General features: G+C 42.7%; 1 protein-coding gene across 2 annotated transcripts in view; it reads left to right on the top strand.

Annotated features, from left to right (window-relative positions):
• Nucleotides 1–26,452, top strand: part of LOC135219690 (protein-L-isoaspartate O-methyltransferase domain-containing protein 1-like) — a 221,826-nt gene that overhangs the window by 156,066 nt on the left and 39,308 nt on the right. For both annotated transcript variants that reach the window (XM_064256650.1, XM_064256649.1), the window contains exons 3-4: nt 9,382–9,513; nt 22,633–22,736. In XM_064256650.1, coding sequence (XP_064112720.1) covers nt 9,382–9,513; nt 22,633–22,736 — 236 coding nt within the window. The remainder of the gene's footprint in view (nt 1–9,381; nt 9,514–22,632; nt 22,737–26,452) is intronic.

Raw genomic sequence — 26,452 nt, 5'->3', positions numbered from 1 at the left:
TCCCCTGACTCTAGTTTGATTATATAGTGTCCCTTTTGTCTGGTTAGGGACACACACAGCTGATTACCATACTGATCTCATAGATGTTATCCCCTTATTTTTATGCTAGGGGATACATCATATTACAATGGTTACGGGTTTTGTATATTAAGTCATATACATTCCTGAGATATATATTTTTGTGATTGATCAAATATTTTATGTAACCTTTATATTAATTGCTATTTCTATTTTGTACATGTTGTTACACAGATTTATTATGATAGGTAATCATTTTACCTATTTGTATATATGTAAATTACCTTATATTATTAACATAATTAGTTTTAAGGGTATTTTAAGCATAATTCTGATTTGTTTTACTGTGTATTTGTATCTTTTTAAGCAATTATATTCATTCATTTATTTTGTATCTTTTATTTGAGACCTATTCTGTTTACTTTTCTTTTACAATCTTGTCTGTTTCTCTGGTACGATTTCGCGCAAGCGACACGAGCTGAGCCCAGAAAAAGGATTTTGACGTAAGGAAAATCTATTTCATGGGCGATTGGCTTCGTGTCTCCAGCGAAATACCCCCCCTACCCGTCCCTTCGCTCAAGATTGTCTGCTAACTTCAGATGGCCACCAGAGGCGCAGCAGTCGCAAGCATGGGATGGAGTAGTAGTAGTACGAGCTGCTCTCTCTGTGGGACGGCTCCCCTCTTGGAGGGTTTTGTAGTGGGAGATTTCTATTGGCATTTGGCTCGTGGTAGTGGTCTCACTCGCCTAGTGTTCATACGACACCCTCCTAGAGGGTAGCGAGTCAGTTATACTGACCTTTTTTCTTTATTTTATTTATTCTCTGGTATGTGTTAGTACATTTACCCTAGAAATAATAGATTAAAGGATATTTCGCTGGCGACACGAGCAATCGCCCAGAAATAGATTTTTCCTTACGTCAAAATCCTTTTTCTTTGCACTTTGCAAAATCACAATTGAAGCTGACGTATCACAAAAGAACTAAAGCCAACCGCAATCCCTGCGTATATTTGTGTGCAAATAAATACAAAGAAATCCTGGGATAGGGAAGTGCAGTACATTCCCCAGTGAAATTACAAGTCGCACTGATCCACCTCGATCCTATACAGGCAGTCCCTGGTTATCAGTGGACTGTTAGCAGTGATCTGGTTTTATGGCACTTGTCTAGCTCCATAAAATTAGCGAGTTATGGTGCCGATAACCGGTTATGGCACCATAAGGGTGCTTATGGTGCCGATAACCGGTTATGGTACCATAAGGGTGCTTATGGTGCCGATAACCAGTTATGGCGCCATAAGGGTGCTTATGGTGCTGATTAACAGGTTATGGCGCCATAAGGGTGCTTATGGTGCCGATAACCAGTTATGGCGCCATAAGGGTGCTTATGGTGCCATACGATAAATGGTTATGGTGCCTTAAGGGTGTTTATGGTGCCAATAACCAGTTATGGTGCCATAAGGATGCTTATGGTGCCATAAGGGTGCTTATGGTGCTGATAACCAGTTATGGTGCCATAAGGGTGCTTATGGTGCCAATAACCAGTTATGGTGCCAATAACCAGTTATGGTGCCATAAGGGGGCTTATGGTGCCAATAACCAGTTATGGTGCCATAAAGTTATGGTGCCATAAGGGGGCTTATGGTGCCATAAGGGTGCCTATTGTGCTAGGGCCGCATTCTCAAAACTTCCAAAGGCGCCGTTCCTGTCGGCCATTACTCGAAAGGTTCATACTCAAAACACCGAGTGTGCGCCGCCATCTTGGAAATATGGCGCCGTGAGAGCCTTTGCGCCAGGGCTGGTTAGAGCAGCCTTTGAGGCGGGAAAGGCAACTTTGGGAATGACTACAAGTAAGAAGAGGATGTCTCCTACCTCTTGTATACGTCAATGGGACGCCATATACATAGTTTCATTTTGCAAGTTACACTAATTGCTTTGTAATAGTGAGATTTTCCTCTGCAGACGTTAGATTTAAAATTATTGGATGTGTATTTAAAATTATTTCATATATACAATCTAAAATTCCTATATTATAATATGATTGTTTTGACCTTTAGTTATCATATATCTTATAAAATGTTCATGTATAATCAATGCTAGAAAAACAATATATAATTTTTAAAGTCTTGTTTAATAAATCTCAATACAGAAAATATATCTTTGTACTATGTTGCCTACTATATGCAAAGGTGAAAATATGTATGCAATTTCCCTGCCTTATCACTTCTCTTCTGGTACTCATAAGGCACATTAAACATAGGTTAAGGTGGTCTGAGATAAGTACAGTACTACATACAGTGACTCACATTGTGAAATAAATGCCACCTAGATACAAATAAGTTATGAAATAAATGAATTTGATGTTCATATTACCTAGGTACAAATAGGTTACTGTATCACTGAATGACCCTTAATAATAGCAATATCAGTGTGTCACATAGTACATTATCTGCAGGAAAGAAATAACATACTAAAGTAAATAAAAAATAAAAACTTACAATAAGGTAGAGGTAACTGAGTTCACAGAGGTATCATTTTATACTATTATAAATAAGAAAACATGCATTATAGCCACAATAGAGAAATAACATGAAATAGCATTGTAAATAAACAAAAACTGTACTAAACTTATCACAATAACATGAGATCACAAGTAGCACGATATAACAAGAGTAAATGGAGGAAAAATAAAAAAGTAAACCTCATTAAATAATGGAGTGATTAGCATAAGACAATGAGGTAGTATATCACATTACTCTTAAACAAAAAAACTTACAAAAAACTAATCTCAATAATGAAGAGGTATATGACATTATGGACACCAATGGTATAGGAACATATAAGGGATGAAATGAAAAAAAAATAGATTTTACTACTGTACAGTCTATATTAAAAGTACTACCACTTTAAAAAAATATATGCATAATATTTCTTAAGGATATCAGTCATGGTTACTATAATGTCAGCTATTACCTTTACACTTCCATTTAATTCTTTTACACTTTCATTTAATTCTTTTTGATTAGACAATATATCCTGAAAAATATCAGAAACATCTGCCAGCACCAGTAGGCCTAATCTTACCAAAGCTTCCTCTGAAGGTTCTAGAGCTAAAATTTCATGAGGACTACCACCTAAAAAGATAATACAGATATTAGCTACTGCAATAACTCTGGAAAAGAAACATCAATGTAATTGTGTTATTGTTGACAGTAATTACAATCAATGACTCCCATCTCTACCTCATTAAAAGAAAAAAAGAAAAAAAGTGACACTGATACCACAGATAGAGTACATAACAATTACTTGAGTCACAACTATACTCTGTTTTTTTTTTCATCTGTCCATATGCCAGTGGTGTTTTGTATGGTAACACTGCGTCCCACGGGCTTTAGATAGTTACGCTATGTGTAAGTTTTAGGTAAATAAAAGCATATCTGGGCGTACATTTGCAACTGAAAAGTGTTTTAATAATTGACTGTATGCAAATTACACCGTTAATATTCGAAATAGGATATTATTATAATCGTTGAATGTAAGCTGAATGTAACTATCTAAAGTCCGGGACGCAGTGTTGCCATACAAAAACACCACAGGCGGATGGACAGATGAAAAAAAACAGAGTATAGGCATGGTTAGGTTAGGTTAAGGTTAGGCTAGGTTAAGAATCGGTCTTGTAGATAAGACACTTTTAACAATACGGACCCCAGTTTTATCCTTTTGAACAAGTCCCATGTTCGTGTGGGACTGCTATTCTTCAAAAGCTCCTAACTCTTTATCCTAACCTAACCAAAGATTAAATGGTTAACATTCATTTACGGCAGAAATGCCATACATGAAAAATCTCTTAGAATTGTGTAAAATATATAAAAATAAAATGATCTGGTTAGGCAAGGCATAGGTATTGGCAACTTATGCAATAATACCCACAGGCCTAGGCATATCATCACAGCTTAGGCTAAAACATTTATTTCCCAGCAATATCATAGGATACTTTTGGATAGCCTAACATATAGCCTACTATACTCTGTTTTTTTCCATCTGTCCATCCGCCTGTGGTGTTTTCGTATGGTAACACTGCGTCCCAGGCTTTAAATAGTTACGCTATGAGTAAGTTTTAGGTAAATAAACGATATCTGGGTGTACATTTGCAATTGAAAAGTGTTTTAATAATTTACAGTATGCGAATTACACCGTTAATATTCAAAATAGGACATTATTATAATTGTTGAATGTAAGCTGAATGTAACTATCTAAAGCCCGGGACTCAGTGTTACCATACGCAAACACCACACGCTGGTGGACAGATGGAAAAAAACAGAGTATAGGCATATATCATAACTTGCATGAAGTTAACAGTACAACAGCCCAAGGCCTTGCCAAAACTCGCTTCAATCTAGGTATGTATGGCAATTAGTCTATGCTAAATAAGGGAGGTTGCTTCCTTTTCTTAGCCACAGGGTCCATCGTGTCGCTCTTTAATCGCTCTGCCATCAACAATCAGCTGATATGCTGCTGTATCGTGATTGGTTCTCATTCTCTAGGCATGCTATGATACGGGCGATGTGATTGGCTGGACTATTCAAAGGCGCCTTTGACAAAAAGGCAGCCTTTTCGTGCAAAGGCAAGTCAAAGGCGCCTTTGAAAATCTTTGTGTATACGGTTTCGCCTTCGTCGAAAGGCGCCTTCGGCGAGCCGTTGGGAAAGGCGCCTTTTGTCAAAAGGCACCTTTGCGTAAGGCGTGTTTTGAGTATGCAGCCCCTGATAACCGGTTATGGTGCCATAAGGGTGCTTATGGTGCCAATAACCGGTCATGGTGCCATAAGGGTGCTTATGGTGCCAATAACCGGTTATGGTGCCATAAGGGTGCTTATGGTGCCGATAACCAGTTATGGTGCCATAAGGGTGCTTATGGTAATGATAACCAGTTATGGTGCCATAAGGGTGCTTATGGTGTCAGTTAACTGGTTATGGTTCCATAAGGGTGTTTATGGTGCCGATAACCGGTTGTGGTGCCATAGGGGTGCTTATGGTGCCAATAACCGGTTATGGTGCCATAAGGGTGCTTATGGTGCCAATAACCGGTATGGTTCCATAAGGGTGCTTATGGTGCCATAAGGGTGCTTATGGTGCTGATAACCGGTTATGGTTCCATAAGGGTGCTTATGGTGCTGATAACCGTTATGGTGCCATAAGGGTGCTTATGGTGCCAATAACCAGTAATGGTGCCATAAGGGTGCTTATGGTGCTGATAACCGGTTATGGTGCCATAAGGGTGCTTATGGTGCTGATAACCGGTTATGGTGCCATATGGGTGCTTATGGTGCTGATAACTGGTTATAGTGCCATAAGGGTGCTTATGGTGCCGATAACCAATTATAGTGCCATAAGGGTGCTTATGGTGCCAATAACCGGTTATGGTGCCATAAGGGTGCTTATGGTGCTAATAACCAGTTATGGTTCCATAAGGGTGCTTATGGTGCTGATAACCGGCTATGGTGCCATAAGCGTGCTTATGGTGCCGATAACCAGTTATGGTCCCATAAGGGTGCTTATGGTGCCGATACCAAGTTATGGTCCATAGGGTGCTTATGGTGCTGATAACAGTTATGGTGCCATAAGGATGCTATGGTGCTGATAACCAGTTATGGTGCCATAAGGGTGCTTATGGTGCTGATAACCGGTTATGGTTCCATAAGGGTGCTTATATTGCCAATAACTAGTTATGGGTGCCATAAAGGGAGTGCTTATGACCGTTTATGGTACCATAAGGGTGCTTATGGTGCTGATAACCAGTTATGGTGCCATAAGGGTGCTTATGGTGCTGATAACCAGTTATGGTTCCATAAGTGTGCTTATGGTGCCATAAGGTTGCTTATGGTGCTGATAACCGGTTGTGGTTCCATAAGGGTGGTGATAACTGGATTATGGTGCCATAAGGGTGCTTATGGTGCCAATAACTGGTAATGGTGCCATTAGGGTGCTTATGGTGCTGATACCCGGTTATGGTGCCATAAGGGTGCTTATGGTGCTGAAAACCGGTTATGGTGCCATAAGGGTGTTTATGGTGCTGATAACCGGTTATGGTGCCATAAATGTGGTTATGGTGTCGATAACCAGTTGTGGTTCCGTAAGGGTGCTTATGGTGCTGATAACCGGTTATGGTGCCATAAGGGTGCTTATGGTGCCATAAGGGTGTTTATGGTGTCATAAGGGTGCTTATGGTGCCATAAGGGTGCTTATGGTGCCATAAGGGTGCTTATGGTGCCATAAGGGTGCTTATGGTGCTGATAACCAGTTATGGTGCCATAAGGGTGCTTATGGTGCTGATAACTGGTTATGGTTCCATAAGGGTGCTTATGGTGCTAATAACCAGTTATGGTTCCATAAGGGTGCTTATGGTGCTGATAACCGGCTATGGTGCCATAAGCGTGCTTATGGTGCCGATAACCAGTTATGGTCCCATAAGGGTGCTTATGGTGCTGATAACCAATTATGGTGCCATAAGGATGCTTATGGTGCTGATAACCAGTTATGGTGCCATAAGGGTGCTTATGGTGCTGATAACCGGTTATGGTTCCATTAGGGTGCTTATGTTGCCAATAACCAGTTATGGTGCCATAAAGGGTGCTTATGGTGCTGATAACCGGTTGTATGGTGCCATAAGGGTGCTTATGGTGTGGATAACCAGTTATGGTTCCATAAGTGAAATGCTTATGGTGCCATACGGTGCTTATGGTTGCTGATAACCAGTTGTGGTTCCATAAGGGTGCTGATAACTGGTTATGGTGCCATAAGGGTGCTTATGGTGCCAATAACTGATAATGGTGCCATTAGGGTGCTTATGGTGCTGATACCCGGTTATGGTGCCATAAGGGTGCTTATGGTGCTGAAAACCAGTTATGGTGCCATAAGGGTGTTTATGGTGCTGATAACCGGTTATGGTGCCATAAATGTGGTTATGGTGTCGATAACCAGTTGTGGTTCCGTAAGGGTGCTTATGGTGCTGATAACCGATTATGGTGCCATAAGGGTGCTTATGGTGCCATAAGGGTGTTTATGGTGTCATAAGGGTGCTTATGGTGCCATAAGGGTGCTTATGGTGCCATAAGGGTGCTTATGGTGCCATAAGGGTGCTTATGGTGCTGATAACCAGTTATAGTGCCATAAGGGTGCTTATGGTGCTGATAACTGGTTATGGTTCCATAAGGGTGCTTATGGTGCTAATAACCAGTTATGGTTCCATAAGGGTGCTTATGGTGCTGATAACCGGCTATGGTGCCATAAGCGTGCTTATGGTGCCGATAACCAATTATGGTCCCATAAGGGTGCTTATGGTGCTGATAACCTGTTATGGTGCCATAAGGGTGCTTATGGTGCTGATAACTGGTTATGGTGCCAAAAACCGGTTATGGTTCCATAAGGGTGCTTATGGTGCCAATAACTGGTTATGGTTCCATAAGGGTGCTTATGGTGCCGATAACCAGTTATGGTTCCATAAGGGTGCTTATGGTGCCGATAACCAGTTATGGTGCCATAAGGGTGCTTATTATGTCAGTTAACCAGTTATGGTTCCATAAGGGTGCTTATGGTGCCGATAACCAGTTATGGATCTATAAGGGTGCTTATAGTGGCGATATCCAGTTATGGTGCCATAAGGGTGCTAAGAGTGCCAATAACCAGTTATGGTGCCAATAACCGGTTATGGTGCCATATGGGTGCTTATGGTGCCAATAACTAGTTATGGTGCCATAAGGGTGCTTATGGTGCCAATAACCGGTTATGGTGCCATAAGGGTGCTTATGGTGCCGATAACCAGTTATGGTGCCATAAGGGTGCTTATGGTGCCAATAACCGGTTATGGTTCCGTAAGGTTTCTTATGGTGCCGATAACCGGTTATGGTGCCATAAGGGTGCTTATGGTGCTGATAACCGGTTATGGTGACATAAGGGTGCTTATGGTGCCATAAGGGTGCTTATGGTGCCAATAACTGGTTATGGTGACATAAGGGTGCTCATGGTGCCATAAGGGTGCTTATTATGCCATGAGGGTGCTTATGGTGATGATAACCGTTTATGGCGCCATTGTGGCACCATAAATAGCCGAGTTTTGGTTAATAGCAGTTTTTGCTTATCTACTCTTTTCCGGGAACGGAACCCACGCTGATGACCGGGGGACTGCCTGTACTGACCTACTAGAGTTGCCATAAGAGTCCCATAATTCATTCATGGCCCACTGAAATGATACGAACAAAATTTGTTCAAACTGTACTACATGAAACATTGATTTTCACCTGAGGCAGTCTGCTCCCTACTGTAGAGCAATTATGCATCGTGATCATGTCCATCCAGCAAGAGTTAAAATTAAAGACCCAAACGGCTAGTAGCCAGGACTGTTTCATAGTACCCTTCACCAAACCTCTCTTATTTTCCTTCACTGATAACACTGAAGATCCTTGACTGTTTTATGAAGGGGATGAGGCTTGATATTTGAGAAGCAGTGGCTGAGTTACATAATCATGAGAACTACTAAGAATATGAAATGACAGATCAGAGCACATAATAGTGCAGGGCCCTGAAATAAGACCCCTTTTTACAGTAGTAAGTACATTCTTGATTTCTTTGCTATTTGCAGGTGCCTGGCAATACATACCAGCCTATCTTCAGTACCTTTTACTTACAAGATATTACATGCTCACTTATGGTTAGATTAGTTTTTGTTAGGATTGGTAAGCGCAGGTGGTCATGTTTTATCTTTTATGGGAGTGAAGTTTGGGATTTCACCACCATTTCATCTGTCACCTTCAATTCTCAATAATAGCATTGTCAAAAGACAGAGGCTTCTGGGGTTATTAGCTGCTACATCTCATGTATAAACATTTATGTTACTATGAGCCTTGGTCACTGACTCTTAGTCCCCAAGCAAGTCTTCTTTGAGCCATGTAGGTAATTACAAACACTAGTACATTTAGTAATACCTTTGCAACCACTTAAATAGCAGTCAAGACATATAGATAATTAATTGGATTGTAATAATATGAAAATTTTTTAACAAAAATGTGTCTTGTTAAATTATTAATCATATTTTGTCATTTAAGGATTGCAAACCCCATTGCATAATCATATATTGTCACATAAGGATTGCAGCTAAGTTAGTTGGATTCATGTATAATTGAGAGTGCAGATGGTATCTGTTCATTAAATTACCTCCTATTAGATAGAAAAGGAGAAAAGGCTTGTGAAGATAGGAATGTATGAGACACAGTATCATACATAAGTAGGGTGTATGGGTTTGTATGATAGTTTGTAATATTATACATATAAAGGCAGCATGTTTTGTGTTAATAAATTTTTAAAAATTTTGTAGGTCCATATGGAATCAATCACGGTGTTGAACTTCATGCTGACGTCCTTGCTTATGGACTTGATCGATTGGAGGATTTCAAAAAGACATCAGCATTGGATGCATTTTCTTTTTGTACCCCACAATTTGTGCAAGGTTAGTGGATTTTAATGTTTTAAAAAGTTGGTAGAATTTTGGTGTAGGTATATTAAGTGAAAAGATCTATTTAGTTTGTTCTTTCTAAGTGTGTAGCAAGTATTAGAAGAACCTTCATTTTTGCAAGGTAGAAAGCTTGATGTAATGCTATGCTTCGGTCTATTAATTTATTTTGAGGGTTTTTCTTCTTTTTCCGATGCTTCGTCTCCTGCTGCCGTCACTTCCCATGCTAGTGTTGTGCCTTTGTCCCCTTCCTTTTCTTCCATCAATTCGTCATTGGAAGTATCAGGAGGCCCTCAGGGAAATTTATGTACTAATGTCGCCCCTTCAAAATTTGTCATATTACAACAGCAAAAACTCCCAGTGGGGGACTGGAGAGACAAAGCCTAGGATTAATACAAGAGAGAAAATCATTTTCTCCTCTAGCATTGAACTTGGTAGTACAGCATTTGCAGTTGAAAAACTTGTCTTAAAATTAATGAAAACTGCTTTCCTTGAACCAGTTGTCAGCTATAGTACTTGAGAGCATTCTTAGCATGTTGAAAATTTCTCTCCCATTATTTCCCAGTGGGTATTTTGATATCCCAAACTACTAATTTAATGGGCACCATATTTTTGTTAGGTCTTAGCCTTTGTTATTGAAGTATGTGTTCCATTTTCTGCCTTCTGTCATTGATTTGATTGCTCCTACTTCAGGTCCAACTTGTTAAGGAAGTAGTCACCATTTCTTCTGAGTTTTTGTGTTTCTGCATAGTATACTCTTTCTAGAAGAGAGGTATTACTGTAGTGTTTTGGCATTGTGTAGAAAGACATTTTCTAAACTAACAGAAAATATCTTATCTTTTTTATCCAGTGCTAGTGTCCCTTTCCAGAAAAGTTTTCAAGAACTTCCTCAAGTCCAGCTTTCCTTGCATCCATGAACAGTGTTAATGGTTCTGTAGCATGCCCCCGACATTGGCATATGAGTGATAGTTCTTTTCTCTTCATAATGTAGATCCACACTAGCTCTGTGCTCTTTGCATTGGTCTTAATTGCAATAAGGAGTGCAAAGGATGTTCCTTGTCATTGTGGGGGTAGTGTAATGCCAAGAGGAAGCATTCTAAGGCTTCTTAGGTTGGTATAACACTGCTCTTCAGCTGCTATGGATCCTTCCTTAGAGAAAGTGAGCTAATTTGTCTGTGGCTGCTGTTTTGACTGTTGGGTGTTCTTAGAAGCTCACATTAAATTTATCCTTGGCTGTAGATGAGAAGTTGAGTGAAAGTAACAGTAGCAGCGAGACAAGGAAATACTATTGTACCTCTTACCCTCCTTCTCTTCCTCCTCCTATGCTATATTGTTTTTCTCCTTATCACCACCCTGTCATCTTCAAATTCTTCCCAGCCTCTGGACTGCCAGAAGGGCAGAAAGAAGTCTCAGTCCTTGGGAGACTTCACAGGGCATCGTGTGGGTACCACTCTTCCTCTGAAGAGGGTCAGTGGAAATTGCTGTTTTCACAGGCCTTATCCTCCTAGAGGAGATTGTTTGTGACTGACTGATGAGATTTGTTGAGAAGGGAGATGCTTGGTGTTGCTACCTATATGTCTGGATTAGCGGCTGTCCCCATACATGGAATCAATTGCAGCCCATTTAGAGTATCAGTCGTTGTCATCTATGATGCTACCTGTGATCATCAACCTATACCCTGTATTGATATTTATCTTGGAATGGCAAGTGAATAGGCTGGAATAGCTATGGAACAGTCCTGGACAGCCACTGAACTCACTTGAACAGTGCCAGCTTGCTTTCATTGGTCATTAAGAGGCTATTCAATGATGCTTATACCAATTGTGCTGTTGGGTTGCCCATGGGAGGCTGGCTGTTTCTGATCATCCTCTTATCCTCAATAGCATAGGTAAGGAGTCTTCATAAGTCTGATAACAGGTCCCTCTCAAACTGGTGTAGATTGTGGGGAATAAAGGTCATCTGCCTCCAGAACCACACCAGGTTGAGTATTTCTGTATACTTCTGCCCTTCCTTTGGCAGTCCCAGCTGCCAGCACATCAGTGGCAACAGTTGCTGGGACATCTGGTCTCGCTGGTACGCCTTGTTCCAAACAGTCGGATGCACTTCAATCCTTTCAGTGGGGTCTGAAGAATCGTTGGTTGCAAAGTCAGGATTCTCCTCACACTAGTCCCAGTGGAGGAGAACATGCTTTCTGATCTTGAGTGGTGGCTGGACGATGCGAACCTGTTGAGGGGCTCCCTTCTCCAGTCTCATCCACCCGATCTGCTCCTGTTCACAGGTGCATCCAAGGAAGGATGGGGCGCGCACCTACTGCACCACCTGGCTTTGGGCCTGTGGTCCGACCAGGAGCTTTGAGATCATATGGCACTCCAGCACTTCAGCGCTCTTCTGACAGGTCACCCGGTGGCACTGATGAGCGACAACACCACCGTGGTGGCATACGTGAACTGTCAAGGCGTTACTGTCTCTGCAGCTATGCCAACTAGCAGTGCAGATTCATGAATGGGCAGCTCTCAACTCGGTAGGGTTGACAGCTCGGTTCATTCCAGGCAAACGGAGAATTGTGGCGGACAATCTGAGCTGGAGGCACAGATCGTTGGCCCCGAATGGTCTTTGGCTTCTCGGATAGTGAACAAATTCTTGACTCTGTGGGGTTCCCCAATGGCAGACCTGTTCACTACCGCTCTAAATCGGAAGCTGCCGATTTACTGCTGCAGTTCCAGATCCGGCGGTGGTATTCGAGGATGCGTCCCAGCGCCCCTGGGACGGCCTTGACGTCTATGCTTTTCCGCCATTTTGCCTGATCGGGCAGGTGTTGAATCAAGTGCGATCTACACCTTCCCTGTCTATGATGCCAGTAGCGCCGAAATAACCTTACGTAGAATGGTACCTGGACCTTCTACCTCTGCTGGTAGAGACTCCGAGAGTGCTTCCGCCACTCCCCAACCTCCTATGCTAACCACATGTGAGGATCTTCCACAACACGGTGAGCTTTTTACATCTTCACGCGAGAAGGATATCCAGCAGCTCCTCACAGCGAAAGGCTTTTCGTGAGAGGCTGAGACAGCAATGTCAGGATACCTCAGGAAGTCCTCAAAGTCTGTCTATCAGACCAAGTGGGCCATCTTCTGTGGTTGGTGTCGTCGGAGAGGCTGTTCTCCTCTTGGAGAACAGCCTTGATTGCTAACCTTTTACTCTACCTCCGGAGAGAGAAGCTCCTTTTGGTCTCGGCGGTAAAAGGCCATCGCTTGGCCTTGAGCCCAGTCCTCAGGCTGAAGGGAATCGATCTCTCTTCCTTGGAGGAACTCTTATGCTCATATGAAGCTTTGAACAGGGTTGCACTCCAGTAATGGCAAAGCCTCCTCCCTGGGACATCGTTGCTGTCCTCAGGTCTTTGAAGAGAGCTCCATACGAACCGTTGTCCCTGGTATCTGATAGGGATCTCACCCTGAAAACAGTTTTTCTTCTTGCCCTTGCTTCCTCCAAGCGAGTCAGAGAGCTTCATGGCCTAGCCTATACTGTCGCTCATACTGAGTGCTGGATGAATGCCTGCTTCAGCTTCGTCCCCGAGTTTGTTGCGAAAACCCAGAATCCGGCCTAGGTCGATTCTTGGTTTTCTTCGTTCCAGGTTGTGAGCCTGAGCACAGTAACCAAAGACCTAGATGCGCTACTTTTCTGTCCTCTGAGAGCATTTAGGCACTATCTCCAACGGACCAGCTCTACTCAACCCGCCTTACAACATCTCTTTGTAAGTACTTGCCCGTCAAAGAAGAGGGTTACGAGGAATACCATTTCACATTGGATTCGAGAGGTAATTTGCCACACCCTCTCCCCTCCCTCTTCTCCACTTGCTGATACCAGTTGAGTGAAGGCTCACGATGTGTGTGGAATGAGCATATCTCTTGCCTTCAAGAAGAACCTCTCTATTATCCAGGTGATGGAAGCTGGCACATGGTCTCGCCCTTTTACCTTCACCAGGTTCTACCTTAGAGACTGTACCCACAGCTACCTTGACGCAACTGACCTTGGTCCTGTGGTAGCCGCTCAGCAAGTGGTTTAGCTGCCTCCGTGTCCTCAGAGGTTGGAAGTACCAAATCGAGGATCGAGGTTCCGTATCAGGCTGGGGTTGAATGTGATAGTATGAGTGGCCTATTTTCTTTTCACCTTTCCCCCTAAGTTGGGACCACAGCATTGAAACCCTTTCTCCAGCACCGATTTCTATACTGGTAAGCATTCCCTGTCCAACTCTCTCTCTCTCTCTCTCTCTCTCTCTCTCTCTCTCTCTCTCTCTCTCTCTCTCTCTCTCTCTCTCTCTCTCTCTCTCTCATTGAGATCAGAATTTTTATGGTACATGATTGTACTATGTTTATTAATATTTTATAATATCATTAATGATAATAATGATACTGTTAGAGAGAATGGCAGAGTTCAGCAAGTATTATAGTTTATACTGTATGGTGCCATAAGGGTGCTTATGGTGCTGATAACTTGATATATTTAACAGCTGTTCAACCTCAGCTTGGACCTGGAGTTTGAAAGAAAGATGCGTGAAGACTGGGATTTCCTTCTTTCTTACATAATTTTTTTAATTTATATACTATAATCTTACTAATTCACTGTAGTATTTTCTTTAGTGAATTGATTGCTCTTTACATTAATATTAATATTTGAAAATTAAATCATTTATTTATCATACAAAAAACATACATCTCTGTAAGAGAGAGAGAGAGAGGGAATTATTATTGTTATTATGTGATATCATTTAATCTTATCAAAACTTAATATTTTAAAATTAATAAATCATTTTTGTATCATAAAAATGTGTTTAGGCATGAAAATAACATCGAAATACACTAATTAGTGATTATTTATTGTTGGAAAACCCCGTGAATAGACGAATTCCCTGCAAATAATGGGTAGATATGGTCCAGAGAGAAATCCGTGAATCAGTGAGTCCACGAATCCGGAGAACGCGAATACCCGGGGTTGATTTCATTGATATGGAATTATTCCTTAAATAGGATATTTATTTTGAAGATATGCAGTAATATATAAGGTGAAAATGGTTTTATTACCTTTATTATCAGTTTCTATAATGTGAATTTTTTCATGCATGTTGATGGTTATCAACACCTTGGCCGAGGCTTAGCCTACAAATAAACATCATTACACGACACAGACAAATCGCCAATGCTGCTATTCATACCTATGATATAGACAGAAGCGATCTAAGGAAAAACGCGGCTAACGGATCCCACAACTGCTGATCCACAACTAAGGGATGACCCACAGTACAGGCAGTCCCTGGTCATCTGGTGATTTATGGCATTCGTATGGTGCCAATAACCAGTTAATGGGACTTCCTTTATGTATGTTATGGCACCATAACACTATTATTGGCACCTTATGGTGCTGATAACCGGAACACGACACATTATGGTACCATAAATCACCAATGTACGGCACTAGACAAGCGCCATTAAGCCAGATAACCATAAAACGAGTCTGCCGATAACCATGGATTGCTTGTACTTAATCACGAGAAGACTAGATTGACATAACAAATCTAGTAGTAGTATTCTGTATGGAGGAACATTTCCCATTGTTCTGAATTATCCACATATTTTAGATATGCTGTATACAGTAGTACTATCCTAAAATACGTATTGTACAATAAATATGAATTGTACATATATTATGTGCAAAAGAAAATGTGTCTTAATTATAAGGGAAACTTATGAGTAACAGTCGTAGATAGGTACTTAATGTTGTAAGATGATTTTGAAATGATATTGGGGTGTTTTGGGATGATAGTTTAGGTTCTATATTTTTGTTTGAACTGTTGAGTTGGGTGATGAGCTGTTAAAATAGGCATTTTCTGGTGTTTTGGGGTGTATATACATGTGAGTAACAGTTGTAGGAGGGTAATGTAAGATGATTGGGGTGTTTTGGGATGAAGGTTGGGGGTGTATTTTAGTTTTAAATTATATTGAATTGTTTGTTCATGAAACTTACCTGACAGATATATATATAGCTGTATTCTCTGAAGTCCGACAGATTTCAAAAATTCGCGGCACACGCAGTGGGCGCCAGGGTAGTACCCATTCCGCCGCTGGGAGGCGGATATCAGGAACCATTCCCATTTTCTATTCATATTTTTTCTGTCGCCGGTCAGTAAACAACTGTTTACAGACCTCCGCCTAGGATTTTGAAACTTCATTAGCCGCTTAAGTATCCTAATTATTCTTTCGATTATTGACTTGGATTTGTGGCAGGCATACGCTATCGTAAATTTTTTTCATTGCATTTGATGTCTGAAGCTAGTTAGACCATAGTTTTTAGACTTTGTTGTCTGCATGGGGTAAGGTGAGGCTACCGGAACTTTCGGTAGCACTTCGCTTAGTATATATGACGTTTACATGTTTTCTTTGCATTAAGATCAATGTAATTAGTGAATGTGTGACTGATTACGGAAGAAGTAGGATTCATATACGCATTTTAGAGCGTGTTAGAATCAGGAGTCCTCCACAGTAAACAGAAGTTAGAAATAATGACCTTCTAACCTCCTGTAGAATTTATTTTGCCTAACCCTGTGGTTACTGGCTTAACGGGCCTAGAATGTCTGCTAGAGGATTACATCGAGTAATCTTAGACTAAAGTGCTCGCTCTCCAATCAGTGTTGTGAAGTGTAGTGCCCCTTGTGTTGTGGAGGGGGCGTCAGATCGGCCCCATAATGCCTCTAGGCCTGGACCTCTGTCGGACTCCCAGGACTCAGGGAGAGGGCATGTCCGAAAGCCGCAAGAGGGTTACGGGGCTCCCACCGATCCTGGCTCCCTTCGGTCAGGACCTAGTTGGCGCTTCCCCAGGCTGCTAAAGATCGTGCACGTGCACGAATCTTGAAGGATTGCTTCTCGTCCTCCGAGGCGTTCCTCCCCGCGCGAAGGGTTGGAGCTCTCGGAAGGACTCGCGCCCTCTAAGAGCTTTAGAGAAGAGGACACTTCACGTCCTCTCTCTCGCTCAGGAGGGAACAGTCAAGAATCGGCCCCATAACGCCTCTAGGCCTAGAACCTCTGGTTGGACTCCCAGGAAAACCAGGGAGAGGGCATGTCAAAAGCCGAAGGAGGGTTACGGGTTTTTCACGCTGATCTGGCTTTCCTTTCGGCAGGTCCTGTTTTTGTCGCTTCCCTTCCCAGGGCTGCCGAAGATCGAGCACGTGCACGATTCTTGAAGGATTGCTTCTCGTCCTCCGAGGCGTCCTCCCCACACAGGGGTTTGGAGAGCTCGGAAGGACTCGCGCCCCCTTAAGAAGCTTTAGAGAAGAGGACGCTTCACGTCCTCTCTCTCGTCATGAGAGGATGAAAGAGTCCTGTGCCCTGTCAGGGCTCTCAAATTTTATTTACATAAACGAAGGAAGTAAGAGGTCCTTCGGGTAATTTATGGTGCTCAGGAAGAGACCCACATTTACCCTTTTCGAAGAATGCACTGGCTCTTTTCCTAAGGGACATCTTAAGGAGGCTCATTCATCTTGCAGACAGGAGTGCTTTTGAGCCCCTCCTAGCGAGTGAACGCTCATGAAGTTAGAGCTGTTTCAACCTCGCTAGCATTCCAAAAGAATATGGTAATCAAGGACATTCTTGATTCCACCTTTTGGAGGAGCAACTCAGTATTTGTCTCCTCTCCTCATGGCGCTCCGTTTACGTTATGTAACGTTCGCTTTACTTCGAAAAAGCGGAGCTGATAAGTTTGACGTCCGGCAAGCTGCTTTGCACAGTCAACAACTTATGTCTCTGGTTCGGCATAAGAAGGGCAATTTAGACGTAAGGAAGCCTTTTGGAGGTGCTCGCCGCTTCCTATAAGTAGAAGAGACATTCTCCAGGACGCTCGGCAAGCACCTTGCGAGGGTGTCTTGGACGCTCGGGCGTTCCTTTGCTGAGTGCGTTTCTGGAGATGTTCTTTTGCATTACTAAGACGCAAGTTGTTGCACAGGCGGCCACTGTCTTTGTAAGAAGGTATGAAGGTCTTTAAGGCCCGTCTTGAAGACGAAAGCCGTACGTCTTCCTTTAGTGTTCACACACTTCAGGAGCAGCGTGCGGCTCTCCATGGAGACTCGCATGAGACGTCCCTTGAAAATATCAACGTCATACGCAAAAGAACGCGGTTCGTCATAACATTGAGATGTTGGCAAGGTCGCTCGCCAGGACGCCTCTTGACGGGCCTTGCATGCATCAGGGCGCTCAACGAGATCCTCTCTGAAATGTCGTTCAGAAGACTTGGTGTTCTCTGCTCAGACACGCTCGCAGCTAAGCAGGACGTTTTTTGAGGACGCTCAGCAGGACGCTTTTCCAGGACGCTAAGCAGGACGCTAAGCAGGACGCTCAGCAGGACGCTCGGCAGGACGCTTTTGTGGACATTCGCCAGGACGCTTCGGTGAATGGAAGCTCGGCAGGACGCTTTGCGAGAGAAAAGACTTGTAGACGGCGTCTTATTTGCTGTTCAGGACGTTTCTTTTAGGACGCTTGACGCTTTTTTCTAAAACGCTCGTCAAGAGGAGGTTTTTTCAGGACTCTCCACAGGACATTCCTTTACAGAAATTTTTTTTTTTAAAAAAAGGATTCGGAGTTAGCGGAGAGACAGACCCGAATTTTTCCTTCGATCCCTCTTGCCTCGTCATCGATTTCTCTGAGAATCGGGAAGATTCTTTATACTCGGATTCCTGGGGTGACTTTCGGTCATGTTAAAGGGTTTTCCCCTATTAGCAAGTGCTAATTGTTTTTGTCAAGTAAGGACGTTTTCCCCATTGTCAAGATACTAAACGTTTTGTCATTTTAAGTGGGGGACCCCTCATAAATGGGTAGTTCTCATTGACATAGATTTTAACGTTTTTATTGTTTAAGGCGGATAAACTCATTAACAAATTTCGGAAGAGCTCTCATTCATTGTCAGAGGCTCATCCGGGGAGTAAGAAAAAGACTTGTAGACTAGATCCAGGAAGTCTTATGTCCAATATCATAAGAACATTGAACGGTCCTTTTCGCCTCCTCGGTTCTCACTTGATGATCTAAAATTCGAATATTACTCCCTTCTCTTGGCAAAGAGTCTTGGCAAAGAGTCAAGGAGTTCTTTTAAAAAGTCTCATTCATTAGAACGTGGACAGTCGTTTTCCTTTCTTTCTCTCTTCCTCGTCGAGGAAAGATGTAGTAGAGAATTCGATGTTCAAATTACTACAATACTTACGTAGTTTATCTTTGCGTCATTTTGCTAATGCATGGGTCAAGTCATATACGCATATCGTATTTACCTCTGCGGATAGAAGCCGAAAGAACTGTTGTTCTAATGTATTTAATTGACACTCCCTTCACCTTCCAAAAGATTCTCGGAGTGAGAACAACTCTTCAGGTATTGTTACACAACAACCCACTCAGCTTCTGTATTTAGCGAATTCGGTTTCGTTTAAATATGCCTGCTTGAGAGTTTCCTTTTGCTCGATAATATCATACCTATTCCTTTCGTCAAAGGGAGTAGCTGGCAACTCAGGCAGATAGTGCGAGACGATGAATGAACAAGGCTGCTGTTACTGTGATCTACGCTGTACCGGCTACCTCTGTGACATGCGCGGTTGGTTACGTCTCTCTCCCCTGCGGGAATGGCTGACTAAGCCGTCTCTCTGCCCATACAATCTGGATTTTAGCCTCGGGTTGAGGAAATTTCTAGTAATCATGAATGAACATGCCTTCCGTTTACTTAGAAAATTTCAACAAGATATCTCTTATACCTGTTCGGTGCGGTTTTTACCGCAACGGTATCAGAATTCTGTACGAGTCTAACCGCGGCATAGCACTATAATAATGCTCTCCTGCTTATGCAAAGCGCAGCCTTATTTAGGGAAGGAAGCAGGCTGAGTGAGGGAATGGATGAGTTTGCTGGGGACCATTTCCTCGCTGGAGAGCTTGTTTTCCCTAAATAAACAGCAATTCAGACCTCTACAGTTTTTCCTCACGGAGAAATTGGAATAACATCAAAGATCTAGTAATAATTCTAGTTTTCTCTCAACGGCTTGAGGATCACCTCGGGTGATAGCGAGAGGGTGCCAGACATCCGAACAGAGGAACAGATATCCTGGCACATTGTCTGAAAGAATTGGAAGCCAATTTGGTCGGCTCTCCAGTTCCTCGAAGGGTGAGTTTTGATCGAGTGGTCCAAATCATCTCGGATAATTTCTCAGCTCTCTCATAGCTCAAAGGTTCGTTAAACTAGTGCACGTCCGTGCGCGTCTTCTCGATCGAAGGCAACAACTACTGACGTCTGAGTAATCCTCACTTAGAAGTATGTCGAAAGTTGAGGAAAGACTGAGGGCGTCCTTTTGTTAAGTTTTTCGTAATATTGAAGACGAAGGAGCTTCCTCTTAAGTTGTTCCCTTGTTCATGATCCTAGAGGATTAGCATTAGTCGCCACCATGTTGGCCTTTAAGAGGTTGGATTCACAGAGGTCTGTAATTCAGAGAGAATTGTCCAAAGACCCTTCCCGAGAGAATCGGTGTAATCTAACATCGTCAAGTTAGTGAAGTATCTAATATCTCTCCTCTCTGAGTCTGAAGGCGTTCAGACTATCGAGAAGCGATAAGATCTTCAAGATTAATGGCAGTCTCTTGGCCAAGGCAAAGCAGTGCTGCCTATTTTCAGTGTTCAATCGGAGGGGGCCGTTTCTGGAGATAGTGAAGGGAAATGACTGTTCCTCCACCTCGACCTCTGTGAATTTCTTCTTTATGGTTCTATCTTTCCGTCTGAAGTATGAGATAAGCTAGAAGTCCTAACTATTGTAGAATATGCAATATGTTGTTGACGGCCTCTAGGCTCAGAGATTCGGTTCTGTCAAACAACAAAGCTTCACTATCTTTGAGGCCTGTGGAGATCTTGAAATTCTCTGGATCGCAGGTTCCGGCATGGAACTTAGACGTAGTCTGAGTTTCTGATGCCAAAAGCATTTCGAACCTATCCTTTTCTGCGAACTTAATACACGTGACCAGAAAGGCTAACATTCTAACCGCTCTAGCCACGGCAAAGAGGGTTAGTGAGGTTTTAGCATCATCAGAGGTTTTAGCTTTAAAGGACATAATGCGGTCTGTCCTCTAAGCCTTCCGTTCTTGATAAGAACGAAAACCTGTCTAACCCTTGACCCGAAGGCTTGGAGACCAAGGGTATGGCACAAATTATTGGGCAAGGGCATTAGAGAGTCCTGTGCCCTGTCGGGTCTCTCAAGTTTTATCTTGATAAAACTATAGAAAGTCGGAGGTTCAACGGACAATCTGCGGTGTTCCGTAAAAGACCAGACTGGTTTCATGTCCAAGAACACCCTGGCATTATAGTCAAGGAGTTCTTTTAAGAAGTCTCATTCTTTATGTTTGCATAAAGATTTGAGATTTTTTCTTAATATGAATGGCTCAAGAGGTGAGGGCGCGGCCTCGGAAGCATTTCAACAGAGCATGACACTCAGTAACATCCTGATGCCACGCTTTAGCGAAGCAACTCTGTGTTCGTTCTTCACTCCCGACGGGATGTGAAGACGACATTTGAGATCTGTAAGTCGCTAGGACCATACTATCCGTAGATATATTATTGGGGGCAGGAAGCAACACGAATCCTATCCTATAGAAAAGGGATAGGTGCTGCTTTTTAACTTTGAAGGGTTGGTCGCTGGCAGGCGCGTTCCTTTTCTTTAGCCTAGAAGTTATGGAACTAACTTTGATAGGTTAGGTCAGGTGGTGGTTTTAGCTTCGTTGCCCTCAGAAGTATGGTCATATGGTCTAGTCACATTGTGGTCACCGCCCCCCCGTTGACAGATCATCTAGAGCGCACCAGCATTACAGGTCTCTACCTCGCTGGCAACTCTAGTTAACGCAGAAGCAGACTTTGGTGACAGTAATCACGAAGTCGGCTATGCTAACAGGTGAGGAACCAAGATGTATATCATCTACTTATTTAGTTTCCTAAAAAATCCTATTCTGTCTCTTCCCACCATCCGAAGGTGGGATTCAGCTATATATATCTGTCGGTAAGTTTCATGAACAAAATGTATTGTTATAATACAGTTAAGTTTGTTCATACTTACCTGGCAGATATATATAATTAAAGTGCCCACCCACCTCCCCTCAGGAGACAGTGGCACTGATAAAATATTAATAGAAAATGGGAATGGTTCCTGATATCCGCCTCCCAGCGGCGGGAATGGTACTACCTGGCCGCCCCACCACTGCGTGTGCCGCGAATTTTGAATTCTGTCGGACTTCAGAGAATACAGCTATATATATATCTGCCAGGTAAGTATGAACAAACTTAATTGTATTATAACAATAACATTTTTATTATAATTTAAGGTATATTTTTGTTTGAACTATTAAATTAAGGAGTGAACTGTTTAAATAGGCAGTTATAAGCATTTTTAGTTTAGGAGTACAGGGTAATTGCAGTTTAATTATTTTTTAGAGGGGATTTTGCACAGAGGCTTCATTTGGGCCGGCTGGGGGGCCCAAGACTCAAGTTTTCCCCCCCAAGCCTCAAGTTTCCCCCCCTCAACCCGAACTTGCCCCCCCCCCCCCCCCCTTAAACCCTCAAGCCCCAAGAAATAACAGCCTGTTTTCTTTTTAAATGTGCAATCATATATATGAAATTCCTCAGAAATATTACGTTTCTTGATCCTTTTTTTGTCTACTAGCTACCAGTGATGATGAGATAAACACAGTAGTGGGAGTATAAAATTTTTGCTGAAATACGCATGTAGCTTTTAAAAGCACACAAAATAGCTCAAATACCAAAAAAAAAAACCCTAGCTAATTAGGCTCACTTTGCTCGCCAAACCGTCTTTGCCCCCCCCCCCCTCCCTTCCCCCCCCATCCCCCCCCCCCCCCCCCCCCCCCCATCCCCCACCCCCCCCACCAAAAATCTAAAATGACACCCCCTAATTTTGTATTGTCACCAGTTTTGCATTTCTGCCATTGGTTCTGGGGTCTGTCCCCATGAAAAAGTTGGGGAGCAGTGTATGCTGTTCATGAATTAGACAAATACATCATTTATAACCATAGATGTTATATACAATTTGTAATTATAATTTTGACTTCAACAGGTAACTGCCTCTGTTTACCACCTGACATCCGTATGTATGATCGTGTTTACTGTGGAGCTTCCTGTCCAGAGACACATGAAAATTACATGAAAGGCCTCATTAAAGTAAGTATGCATTACTGTCAGTGACAGTATTTTGTCTGGCTTATGATTTTAGTATAATGAGCTGGTGACTTGTTGAATAGTACATTATTATATTGTATGAAGTATGCTTATATACAATAATAACTGTCTTACACGATTTGAGTTGCACAAATTTACAACAGCACAAACTTTTTATCGGAATCTAAATAATTATCGTACGTGAGTATTTCAAAGACATGGAAATGCAACATTACAATCCTGGAGAAACCCTGTAAAGGTGTTTGTTTAATATTTTTTATGTAACATAAGTTTGAAGCTTTAATGTGTGTATTCAATAACATTAAATAATAAAATAATAATTTCTCTCTCTCTCTCTCTCTCTCTCTCTCTCTCTCTCTCTCTCTCTCTCTCTCTCTCTCTCTCTCATACGGAGATGAGAGAATTTCATGGTACAGTAGTACCTCGAGATACGAAATTTTTCCGTTCCGAGTCGCCCTTCATATCATGAGTTTTTCGTATCTTGGACCACATTTTATGTGTAGAATGGCTAATCAGTTCCAAGCCCTCCAAAACACCCCAGTAAATTTCATAATAAAGCTAAATTGACCTATAAACAATGAAATACTACAACAATTTGGACCATTCAATACCTAAATTAATAACAAAATGCAAAATAACCTGTAAATAAAGTGTATTATGTTAATGTACATGGTATACAAGAAATACTGTACGTAAAATGTGGAAGCTTACCTTTCGAGTGAGGCTATCTCCGAAAGTGGCGACAGAGAGGAGGACAAACGGCAGATACGTACATCAACTTTACGAAACACAAAAAAATGTCAGAAAAACAAACTAAACTTTACAAATCACATTAACAAAACATGTAACACTTAACTTTACAAAAAACTTAAAATAAATTTATTTTGTCTTTTTTTTTATTTTTACATTTTTTTTTACTTTTTTATACTTTACGTAATTTTAATTTTTTCACCACCGAATGGATGCCAGTCCGCTTACGGAATTTTTCGAACCACCCATGAGAAGCCTTGAACTCTGGGTTGCCATTGATGTCCCCTCTCCACCGTCGTCTTTGGTTTGGGCAATCAAATTGCCGAAAATAACGCTGGCCTTCTGGCAGATTGCCATCTCGTTATCGTATCGCCATCGATTTCTTTGTCCTCATTCCATACAAGAAGCAGCCTTTCCATTTCATTATGCACATGGCTCCTCTTGTTGACAAAATAGTGACGCCCTTGGTGGAAGTGTAGCTGCTTTGATGGCTTCCTTCTGCTTAAGGATGGTACCTATCGTCGACGGATTTCGGCCATATTCCTTAGCAATCACACTCACCGCAAACCCAGCTTCATACTTTTTTATTATCTCCATTTTTGTCTCCATAGAAAGCATTCCCTTCTTTCTGGGAACTTCAGCAACTTTCTTGGGACCCATGACTATATACTGGCGTAATTAAGTTATGTAGTAATTATACTAATTAGGTTCTCACACAACACGATAAAGTGCGCAACGAAATCCCAACCAAACAAATTTAACGTTGCTAAACTAAATCGTTTGAGACCCGAACGAATGCCCGGGTGCGGTTACAGATAAAGATGTTGGTACGAAAGGCCGGCCGGATAGGTTAGACCACCGACGTACATAATGAAGATGCATGATAGGAGGGATGATGCCTCCAATAGGAAGAGGGATCTCATGGCAGTGACTAGCATCAGGAACCAATGGGAGAGCAGGAGGATGGTGCAAGTATACTAGTACTAAGATCGCGGCGCGAGTTTCAAATTGTTATCCAGGCGAATCTCGGACTTTCAGAAACCTTTCATATCTTGAAAATTTTTTCGTATGTAGAGCTGTTAAATTTTCGCATTGGCTTTCGTATCTCGAGTTTTTCGTAAGTTGAGCCTTTCGTATATCGAGGTACCACTGTACTTGTAGTATTTATTAGGAGGAGGAGGAGGAGGAGGGCGGCTTTCCGAAAGTTAAAACACTGGATGGAGACTAGGAAAGTTAAAGGAAGCACCACTTTCGCGCCTGCCTCCGTCTAGACTTAGCGGTAAGGCAGGGATGTGGTATGAAAACCGGTGAGGAGTTAGGTTTTGAAGGTTTCCGACTTCAGCACAGGGAGATTTCGCCAGCGTTGTAGAGGCCTCAAGAAGAGCTCTGTTAGCCTCAGCGAAGGTGTCGTGGACTACTTTCATAAATGGATCATCTGTTGAAGGGTCTGTTTAGGTCCTTAGAAGTCTTTAACTTCTTAGACTGGTGTCTCGGAGTGTTAGACAACCAGTCTCGTAAGCCAGATTCGATCAGCTTGGGGGAGCTGTCCAGTGTATTGTCATGCATGGACAAGGCCGTCAGGGATGGCTCAGAGGAGTTAGCATCTCATTTTTCAGCAGGCGTGTTGAAGAAGAGATCGCTGTATTGCAATTTGCGGCTAAGTCTGTCTCTCCCGCACAGAAGACAGAACTTTTGTATGCGCCATTCTCGGGAGTCATCTCTTCCCCCAGGCTTTGTGAAGGATCTGGCAGTAAGTCTTTCAGGAGAAAGCCACTCAAGACCTTTTGACACAGTCGTCGAGACGTCCTGCTGTCCCTTCCACGTCTTCATGGGGAGTCCAGTCTTTTAAGGAGCCAAAGCCCTTTCGTGGAGGATCTTCAGCTAGATCTTTACCCCGAGGAAGGGTCTTCCTAGAGGTAGAGCCCCGGCTAAGTCCAGGGCAAGAAGTTAGATGCGTACCTTCAGTCACCGGTAGGAGCCAGGCTTCAGTTGTTTGGAGGAGCCTGGAGAGAAAGAGAGGCAGACACCTGGTCTCTCAATATCATAGAGAAGGGGTACAGATTCCGTTCGTAAAGCCTCCCCTCTGACTTCCACTCCCAGGGACTTGTCCCCGTCGTATCCTCAAGAAACGAGCAGTGGAACAGGTCTTAGACCTGGCTACGCCAGGATTTACAACATATTGTTTCTTGTTCCCGAAAAACACTCAGGAGGGTGGCGGCCAGTCTTGGACATAAGTCGTCTGAACCTCTTATAGAAAAGCAAAAGTTCAAGATGGAGACACCTCAGCGTTCTGGGGGCCTTAAGACCGGGGGATTGGATGGTCATCACTCGATCTTCAGGACGCATACTTTCACGTCCCGATACACCCCCCAGTCTATGAAGTACCTTCGGTTCGTCCTTGAAAGGAAAGGTGTTTGCAGGTTCAGGGCTCTTTGTTTCGGTCTGAGTACGGCCCCATTTGTGTTCACCATCTTAATGAAGAATGTGGCGAGGTGGCTCCATCTTTCCAACATCAGGATCTCGCTCTACCTGGACGACTGGCTCATACGAGCTTCTTCGCAGACCCGGTGCCTGGAGGACCTGAAAACGACTCTGTCTTTAGCTGCGTCCCTGGGACTTCTGGTGAACTTCGAAAAGTCACATCTGACCCCAACACAGTCCATCGTGTATCTGGGGATTCAGATGGATCAGTGGCTTTTCGGGCATACCGTCCCAGGAACGTCAGCAACAAGGCATAGAGATAGTGTCAGCCTTTCTAGGGAAGGATTCATGTTCGGGTGAGGGAATGGATGAGTGCTGGGGACCATTTCCTCGCTAGAGAAGTTTGTTTTCCCTGGGGAGGCTACACCTCCAACTCTTCAGTTCTTCCTGTCGGACAATGGGACAGAGAAGGACAACTTCGATATGATCTTAACCATCTCAGAAGAGGTGAAGAGCCATCTAAGATG

Source organism: Macrobrachium nipponense, chromosome 1 (assembly GCF_015104395.2).
Source record: "Macrobrachium nipponense isolate FS-2020 chromosome 1, ASM1510439v2, whole genome shotgun sequence".
Taxonomy (NCBI): Eukaryota; Metazoa; Arthropoda; class Malacostraca; order Decapoda; family Palaemonidae; genus Macrobrachium; species Macrobrachium nipponense.
This window is presented reverse-complemented; position numbering and strand designations above follow the sequence as displayed.